The sequence below is a fragment of the Polypterus senegalus genome, unplaced genomic scaffold (genome assembly GCF_016835505.1).
Source record: "Polypterus senegalus isolate Bchr_013 unplaced genomic scaffold, ASM1683550v1 scaffold_520, whole genome shotgun sequence".
Classification (NCBI taxonomy): domain Eukaryota; kingdom Metazoa; phylum Chordata; class Cladistia; order Polypteriformes; family Polypteridae; genus Polypterus; species Polypterus senegalus.
In genome coordinates this window covers 23,275-32,899 of record NW_024384052.1, presented here as the reverse complement: position 1 = coordinate 32,899, position 9,625 = coordinate 23,275, and the positions used below count along the sequence as shown (strand labels likewise).

The 9,625-nt window shown below is 44.7% G+C and overlaps 1 protein-coding gene across 3 annotated transcripts in view; it reads left to right on the top strand.

Moving 5' to 3' along the window:
* Window positions 1-330: 330 nt before the first annotated feature.
* The window catches only part of LOC120521783 (adhesion G-protein coupled receptor G4-like), a 31,500-nt gene continuing 22,205 nt past the window's right edge, over window positions 331-9,625 (top strand). For 2 of the 3 annotated variants that reach the window (XM_039743145.1, XM_039743144.1), the window contains exons 1-2: window positions 331-357; window positions 2,017-2,211. In XM_039743145.1, the coding sequence (XP_039599079.1) occupies window positions 348-357; window positions 2,017-2,211 (205 nt within the window). In that variant the 5' untranslated portion in view covers window positions 331-347. Of the gene's footprint in view, window positions 358-783; window positions 810-2,016; window positions 2,212-9,625 lie in introns of those variants that run through there. The other variant, XM_039743146.1, reaches the window with a different exon arrangement.

Genomic DNA, 9,625 nt, shown 5'->3' with positions numbered 1-9,625 from the left:
GTTTGCACTATGATTCCTGTCTGCTACTTGACCTTCCTTTATCACTAGGCCAAAAACAATTGATTCTCACAATCATTATCAACACAGTCTTATACTAGAAAATTAAATGTGTAACTCAAATAATTTGATCTAAATCTAATCATATAATTACTATACAGAAAGCTCAAATATTCTTGTGAATATCTGCATTTGCTATTAGAGTGCTAAGAGGAAATAAGTTTTAATGCAAATATGACATTTGTGTTTCTTCCCAATGTGGACTACTTCCTCTCTATTGATTTTGTTTTAAATAGAATTAATGTTTCCAATGGGGAACTCATTTTACAAGCTGCCGATGAGTGAGTAAGATGGTGTCCGGTAAGTCTGCAGCCTTGCATGTCATGTTAATCTGAAAATCGCTTATACGGGCTTATTTATTTATTTTTATTTCTAGTCCTTGTAAAATAGCACAAATAGTTTTTCTGACTGGATGTAAATCAAGTAATGTTGATTAAACAAATTTCTAAATGAATAAACTCATAGTTGGTTTATTGTAGCCTATTTGAAAATGATTTATAAGATATATGCTTATTTAATAAAGGCATTTTAAATCATAACAAGGAAAAGCCAGTCAGTATGTACAAAGAATGAAGAAATGTAATTTATACATTTAAAAAGGAGGTAAACCTGAAGATCATGGAACAAGGAAAGTATTGGAATCTGTAACTTCAACTCTGTGGACTACAAGTCATATGTAGCTTCAAGTCTGAAAGAGGGCTTAAGGACTCTTAAATAATGGACATAAAAATATTGAAACTGTGCAAGCTGCTGTAAGTGTAGCCCTCATTTTTAAATACTTTAAACGCAATTAAAAAGCTCTGCAGTATAAGTAGGGGTGTTTTAATACAACTGGAAAAAAAACAATTACAGCCTCGGGAAGCTACTGTATATTTTTATATCAACTTTGTTACTGAACTCGGTCACATCACATCTATGTAATAATTAATTAGTGCAGTGGTCTCAAACTCTGGTCCTGGAGGGCTGCAGTGGCTGCAGGTTTTTATTCTAACCCTTTTCTTAATGAATGACCCGTTTTTGCTGCTAATTAACTTCTTTTGAATTAATTTTAATTGACTTGTTCTTGAAGACTCAGCTCCCTCAATTGTTTCTTTTTCCTTAATTAGCAGTCAAACAATAATGAGATACAAAATGAGCCAAAACATGTCCAGCAAACTGTGTCCATCACATAATATCTGAAAATAAAGAAAGATGAAGGTCTCAGGAATGCTGATCTGCTCAGGTCCACAAAACATTTAAACAGAAAAGAGAAAATCAGTAATTTCAGAAATGTATGCTATCGCACAATGAGAGCAGCAACAAGCCATGGAATTAAAGAACAGGTTTAATTAACAACAAGAACCCTGACTTTGTTGGTCTTCTGTTGGCTCCCTCACTTCACATTTCATTTTTGTTTGGGTGCCATTTAAGTAAAGAAATGAAGCAATTTAGAGGAATGAGGAATACATTCAGAGGAACAAATTAAAAAAACAAGTCAATTAAAACGTAAGGAAAAGGAATTAATTAGCAGAAAAAAACTTTCTCACCAATTAAGAAAAGGGTTAAAATGAAATCCTGCAAACTCTGTGGTCTTCCAGGACTGAAGTTTCAGACCAATGAATTAGTGAGTATTAGAAATCAGTTGTACCCTGTGGTGGGTTGTTGCCCTGCCCGGGGTTTGTTTCCTGCCTTGTGCCCTGTGTTGGCTGGGATTGGCTCCAGCAGACCCCCCTGACCCTGTAGTTAGGATATAGCAGGTTGGATAATGGATGGATGGATAGAAATCAGTTGTGTATGCAATTGATTGTGGGGTGAGACTTCACTCTACCCCTTGTGAAAAATAAAGGTCTGTCTATCTACTTACCACATATTGAATTTCTGATTTTGTACTTCCTCTATTTCCATGTAACATTCCTGTAGCTCCAGAAGCCGGCAGAACACATTAAAATAAAAACAGTTTCTGTGAATTCTTCTTCCCAGGTGTCTGCAGGTTTATATGTGACAGTTTCAAAGAACAAAATCATGGACTTGTGACTGAAAATTGTTCTGCAAAGGAATCCGTTCAAAAGAAGTGCAATGAAGTTCTGAGCAGAAGATGCAGAAGAGATGATGCCTGCAGAATGATATTACCGCCACTGATTTTTATACTATTAGCATTCCTTGTGCCACAAAAAGGTAAACACTTAAGTACTCAGTCTTTTAATTTCTATGCCTGTCTAACATACAGTAGATAGAATTTACATCATCCTGAGTCTAACATAAGAAATTAAATTATGGGTTTGTATGTACTTACCCTCTCAGCTGGGTTTAAACAGCCACCAAATACTTTATTGCAGTGTGAACTCAATTAATTGGCTCGACATATTTATAGACTCAGTGTGTGAATCCTATTTCACCATTTAAAATATCATTAAAAGTCACAAATGACAGCATGTGGTTGATTTTGCATGCAATAACAGTAAAAGTAAATTATGCATGAGGAAAAAGCTTTTTAAAAGTAGCTAATAGGCATAAAAGTTGTAATCTATAATGAAGAGTCGAGAGTGAATGTGAAGATGATGTGCAGAATTTATTTGTCTTATAGTGTCTTTGACAATTAATGGTTAGCTGTTTGTTTAGTGCGTGGATTTTTTAATGAAACTTAATTTTTTTCTTGGAAATAAAGGAAACTGAGAGCAGGAGAAAATCAGAAAAAATATTAACTAATGAATCTGTCTTCCCTGATAATTTGTTTAGACTTATTTGCTATTCCTCATAAATATTTGTTATTCTGTACATTACATATATACCATGAACGAGGCATATATTACATATTGTGAACCGCCAGTGGTCACAAAGCTCCCCAAACACTCAACACGACAGACACAAGTGCAGTAACACAAACGTTAACACAAACATTAACATTCAGCTGTGTGAAACTCTTTGGTCTCATTTCCCACCTTTGCAGCACAGTACAAAAGCACATCTCTTTCTCTGTCTGTCTGTCTGTCTGTCTGTCTGTCTGTCTGTCTTTCTGCCTCCACAAGCATGCTTATTACCTCTTCCGCCTGACTCTGGCCTTGTCTGTGAGGCAGTTGGCTCATTTTTAAGTCGCACCCAGGAGCATTCCAGGTGGCTCATTAGAGAGGTCTGGAGTTACTCCCAGGTGTGGTGGAAGCCCAAAGTAGGGCTCTGCAGCTCCCACAGCTCCCCCTGGCAGCAAACACGGAACCCAATAGGGCTGTGCTGACAAATAGTAATTCCCATACAGCCCTGTGGGAATATGAGGGGGAGATAGCGCCCTTCAAAAACCATCTCCCCCTGCCCTTCCTTAAAGAAGGCATCTCAATCTGTAATAACAGTTTATTGTGGTTACCACTCTGTGGAGGGAGGTTTTACAAATTTCAAAAATCACAAATTTTGAATGATTAAACAGGATAAAAAGACAGTATTTTCAGAAATTAAACAAAAGATTACTATTATGTTCTGTAGTACAGTAAAGAATGTTTTGGGAAATTTGTCCAAAATAAAACCAATGATACAGACAGTGTAATAAACAATTAAACACAGGATGACAAAAGAGCATTGAGAAAGGGCATGTGACAAATGTACGGAAATAATGTTTTGAGTATCCTTTTGTTTATTATAGTTTTAACTCCTTTTAGGAAATATTTTGAGTTGATGACTTAGTTATAATGGTTTATTGAGATCCTAAATCCATCCATGAAATTTTATTTTTTGTTTTGTCTTTATTTTGTTTGAGATAAGTCAATTATTTTTTCTGTCTTCTCCCAACGCCATTTTATTAACATTGATTAATAAAACTTTGTGACAGGGCTGTCTTGACATTGTTAAGGAAACATCCCTGAAGGGCTGTTCCTCATTATCTGAGTTTAATTGATTATCATTTGCTTTAGTAATGATTGCTGGTCATTGCATTGTGCAATTTATAGCACCACAAAAAAATATGGAGGGGAGAAGCATGTAAATCAAAGAATAATCATACTGTGCAATCTATAGCACCTTATTATGTACAACCCTTTGCAAGAAGATTAAATGCAATATTTGTTCATATTTAGTTACTGACTGTTGCAGCGGGAATTTAAGATGCACATATCATGATTTGGATGCTTCTGGATCTGCAGGGTTATTATTGTAACAAACATCAAGATGGAAGAGAGACAGATACCACTCAGGTTAATCTTATTTATTGTATTACTTTGAAAAGGGCAGGCAAATCACTTAATCCCAGTGTGCTGTGACGGACAGCCGGGTCCCATGCCCGGCCGGGACGCCTCTGATGCATCGTCCCGGGGGAGCCATCATGGACTTTGCAATACCTCCCAGGCGCTTGGGGCAGTCTCCCTGGCACTGGATTCCTCCTCAATCTCCCCCGTGGCTCCATGGGACATGGAGTCCACCACAGCAGCCCGGTTGGGAGATGGGGTGGCCGCTAGGGGGTGCTGCAGAGATCCAGCCACCACACTGGACGGTTTATCAGCCCCACCCGGAGGTGCAATTAAGACCAGCTGGTCAGGCACCTGGATCACTTCCGGGTGGGGCATAAAAGGGCCTGCCTCCCAGCAATCGAGGCCAGAATCGGGAGGAAGAGGACGAGGTTGCCTGGGAGGAGTGGTGGAGCAGGAAAGTGTGGGTTTGTGTTTGGCTTCTTTGTGTTTGTGCTTTGGACTGTGTTTGGGCTGTGTGGCACGGGGAAGGCGTGTCACACAGCTGAAGAAAAATAAATATTTGTGAGTGTGAACACGTGCCTCTGCCTATTCTATGCCGGGTCGGGCGCTATAAAGCGCCTTGTTTACACTGGCGTAGTCGTGCGGATCCCGGCCCGTCCATTTGGGTCGGAACCTGCGTTTTACTCTTGCTGACCCGGCATAGCGAGCGCAACAGCGGAGGCACGGTTCTCGGCTCAGCGGCGTCCGGAGAGCGCGCTCCGACGCAGCTACAGGCAAGCAGTCGGGCAGGACTGCACAGCACAGCGCACTGAAGCGCGCACACGCCGCAGGAGCCGCAAGCCAGCACACGCGTACAGCGAAGCGCGCACACGGCAGGGGCAAGCAGGCACACGCAAGTCAGCGGGACTCCCCAACCGAAGCCGCCGAGGAGCTGCTGCAGGCGCCTTTTGTCATGGGGAAGAAAAAAGCCGGGCGGACACAGAGGCCAACTGGCAGACGCCGCCACGCTAGTCCGCCGCACGGGTTGCAACCGGAGGTAGGTGACGAGTTGCGGGTATGTTTTTCCGCCTGCGGTCATCCTACCTCCTGGACGCCGAGGGGCGGCACCGTGCGGGCAGGGGACGAGTGTCCATGGCATGACAGCGGAGCCAGCTCGGGGTGAGCGAGGCGGAGCTGTGTCTTCCTCGCGGCTTGAGCCAGCGGCTGGCGGAGGAGAGCCCGGACGAAGCTTCCCAGCGCGCCCTGCAAGTGGGGCAGGAGCGGCTCCAGAAACAGGTAAACGGGGACGTGTGTCAATCACCCGCCGAGGAGGATCGGCAGGCGGGGATGACGGACGCCCTTCCCTCTCCTCCAGACTACCGAAGGGGCCTGTGGGGATCCACAGGGTCTTCTTGGCACGCTTGGTCGGCGGAGGGCGACACGGAGAGCCCAAATCCACCGCCGCCGCCACTATTAATGTTTCTTGGGCTGTAGGGGAGGTGAAGTCCGTTGTCCTCGCCCTACAGTCCCTTTACAAGTTTTCAGGTCCTGTCGGAGGCGAAGGAGGGGCTGGAGAAGAAGCTCGGTATCCCGTCGGGCCCTGGCTGAATGGCTTCGGCGGCGGGTGGCCAGCCTCCCACCGGCAGGACAGAGCGGTGCAGGTAAGTGAAGCCGGCACCGCAGAGAAAAGGGGGCGGGACGCGACGGCAGCAGTGTTGCTTAGTACTGCCTGTCAGGCGGACCCGCCCACCACACGAGAGGCTGCTGTGATGACTGACAGCAAGGCGGACGGCGTCGCGGGGAGGCAGCAGGTGGAAACCGGCTGCCAAACAACCCGCCCGACCGCTAGCGCCAGTCTTGCGGCAGTCCAAAGGGCGCGAGGCGGTGCGGGGTCCCTCCTTTTCTCATAGGGGACTCAGACCGCCAGTGCGACCCAAAGGAAAAGGGGAACCGGAAGAGGAAACGGAAACCCGTACATAGAGCAGTGTATGCCTGACGGCTTGGAGCGAAGGAGGGCTGCACTGCAGAGGGGCGGAACTGTCACAAGCCCTCCTCGGAGGCGAAGGGCAGATGTTCCCTGCCTGCTTCCGCATGCAGAGGGGCCGTACTGGAGGGAGTGGCGGTGTTATGACTGTGGCGCGGTGGCCATGTCTGGCGGGCTTGTCCCGAGGGACATCGGGCAACGCCCCAGACCTGTTTATTCTGTTTTACAGGCAGCCAGCGGAACCAGGAATGCCGACTCCCCATCCTGGAGAAGACCGGCCCTCAGGGGGTGGCCGATGAGCCCCACAAGCCTCATCTGAGGGAGGGGCCATGTGACGGACAGCCGGGTCCCATGCCCGGCGGGGCGCCTCTGATGCATACGCCCCGGGGAGCCATCATGGACTTTGCAATACCTCCCCGGGCGCTTGGGGCAGTCTCCTGGCACTGGATTCCTCCTCAATCTCCCCCGTGGCTCCATGGGACATGGAGTCCACCACAGCAGCCCGGTTGGGAGATGGGGTGGCCGCTAGGGGGTGCTGCAGAGATCCAGCCACCACACTGGACGGTTTATCAGCCCCACCCGGAGGTGCAATTAAGACCAGCTGGTCAGGCACCTGGATCACTTCCGGGTGGGGCATAAAAGGGCCTGCCTCCCAGCAATCGAGGCCAGAATCGGGAGGAAGAGGACGAGGTTGCCTGGGAGGAGTGGTGGAGCAGGAAAGTGTGGGTTTGTGTTTGGCTTCTTTGTGTTTGTGCTTTGGACTGTGTTTGGGCTGTGTGGCACGGGGAAGACGTGTCACACAGCTGAAGAAAAATAAATATTTGTGAGTGTGAACACGTGCCTCTGCCTATTCTATGCCGGGTCGGGCGCTATAAAGCGCCTTGTTTACAGTGCATATTCAAATTTACCTGACGAACACAACCAAAACACCAAATACACACACAAGTTGCATCTCCCCTTATTTTGTCATCCCTCTATGGCACTTTGGAAATGTCATCGTGAGTGTTAATTTGTGGCAAGGGGTTTTGTACAATCTTAATATTATTCATTGTGAGATGTGATTTCCTACTTCACCCAAGGACTGAGAGTAGAATACTTTCTAACTCTTTCTCATGTCTCAATCTGAAGGAGGATGAATATTTATCCTAGTCAGACTTTCAGTGCAATTCCTAGGAGTAATTCAGAGATGCTTGGTAAGTTAAGGCCCAGGTACACATGGCATTTCTGTTTAAGCTACAATCTTACGGGTTGCTCAGTCTCTCATCAGTCTCTTGTCAAAATCCATGGAACAGATAGGCGTTGTAAATTGATTGTTCTAAAAATAAAAAATGAGGTCATAGTATCCGATATCTAGGCCCAGGACATTCCAAAGTTTAACTCCTTATGCACTAGGGTTTTTTAGTATTATTGTGACTAAATTACACACCCAAAAATTAAAAACTATTATTCTGTTTATACAATAGAGGAACTGCGAATGGCTGAGGGTTATTGAGTATAACACTCCAATTTTTTTTAAAGAAAGTGCTATTATGATTAAAAAACTTTGTTTATACCAATATCAATTAAATTAAACATAAAAGCAATGTGGGTGGCATGGTGGTGCAGTGGGTAGTGCTGCTGCCTCGCAGTTAGGAGACCCAGGTTTGCTTCCTGGGTCCTCCCTGCGTGGAGTTTGCGTGTGTTTCCTCCCACAGTCCAAAGACATGCAGGTTAGGTGCATTGGCAATACTAAATTGTCCCTAGTGTGTGCTTGGTGTGTGTGTGTGCGCGCCCTGCAGTGGGCTGGTGCCCTGCCCGGGGTTTGTTTCTTGTGTTGGCTGGGATTGGCTCCAGCTGACCCACGTGACCCTGTAGTTAGGATATAGCGGGTTGGATAATGGATGGATAAAAGCAATGCAGTGCTTAGTGATTTCTCTCCAGAAAACTGGATTATAAGGTATATAACTAATTTTATGATGCACATAAACCCTGAAATCAATTTTCTTTTCTTCCCCAATGTGTTGGCAATCATTGTACTAAGTTTAAATGTCATATCCCATAGTATTGCAAAGTTATACTGTTTGGCACAAGGTATCCTCATTCTTGTAAACATTTAGTCTCTGGCATTTAAAGTCTTCTTCTGGTTGCTTACCACAGTGAATCATCTTGTTCCATATCTTCCTGTCCTGTACATCTTGTTCTGTTGCACCCATCACCTGCATGTCCTCTTTCACCACATCCATAAACCTTCTCGTAGGCCTTCCTCTTTTCCTCTTCCCTGGCAGCTCTATCCTTATTATTCTTTTCCTAAAATACCCAGCATCTCTCCTCTACACCTTTCCAAACTAACGCAGTCTCGCCTCTCTGACTTTGTCTCCCAACCTGAGCAACCCTAGCTCTAATGTACTGATTTCTAATCCTGTCCATCCTCGTCACACTCAATGCAAATCTTCACATCTTCAACTATGCCACATCTCTGTCTCCTGTTTTTTGGTCAGTGCCACCGTCTAAAACCCATATAGCGAAGCTGGTTTCACTACCGTCCTGTAGATCTTCCCTTTCACTCTTGCTGGTACCTGTCAGTAACAAATCATTACTCTTACTGGTACACATCTGTCACAAATCAATTTTTATTTCATGGCAGTCCTTGAAACAATCTGTTTGCAATGAGACACAGAGAAATATTGTGTTTTGTGCAATTCACACATTTTCTTCCACCTGCTGTAAAAGTTGCCCCACAAATGTTTAGTGTGTTTTTGTTTAATATATATATATTTTAATATTGTTGCTTTTTTCTTTCATTTCACATCTGGAATAAACTAAATAAGCAGAGTACATATGTATTCATAACAGTTTCTTCTGGTGCTGGGTAACGGGGTTGGGACAATGTTTTCTTGGCAGCCCTGGACATGGCAACAGAGTTAGGAAGATACACGACATACACCTAAACCAGTGATTCTCAGAAACTTTGGTGTCACAAGTGACCGTTGCTGGGTTGCAAGCACATTTGACTTGTTCAGAGTATAATTTGCCGCCCAGCCACCATCAGAGCTGTACAAGATTTTTTATCTCATCTCTGGTCACACTGACTTCACCAAGTCCTTGCTTGTACCTCCCCAAAATGTCTGTCCTTTAATTTTATTTCCAATTTGTAATTATACTGGTTTCTGCATGTGGGGGTGGGGGGGAAACCAATTCCAATTATAAGTGGGATAACAAAAAATATTTCATAACGCTGTCAATCTCTTCAGTAGAGAGGGGTCCATGGTCAGGGATTATACCTTGAACAAGTTAACAGCAGTAACAGCTTTATCTTTCCATGTGCTCATGACCCAGTGTTGTGAATGGCATGATACAGTGACATTTGATTGAAGGTTGGTCCTCATGTGAGTCTTCAAGAGGCACAAGTACAGCAAGACCTTTCTTAACAGTATGCTAAGAAGTGCTGCCAGTACTCAAAGTTAAAATTGAAAGAACA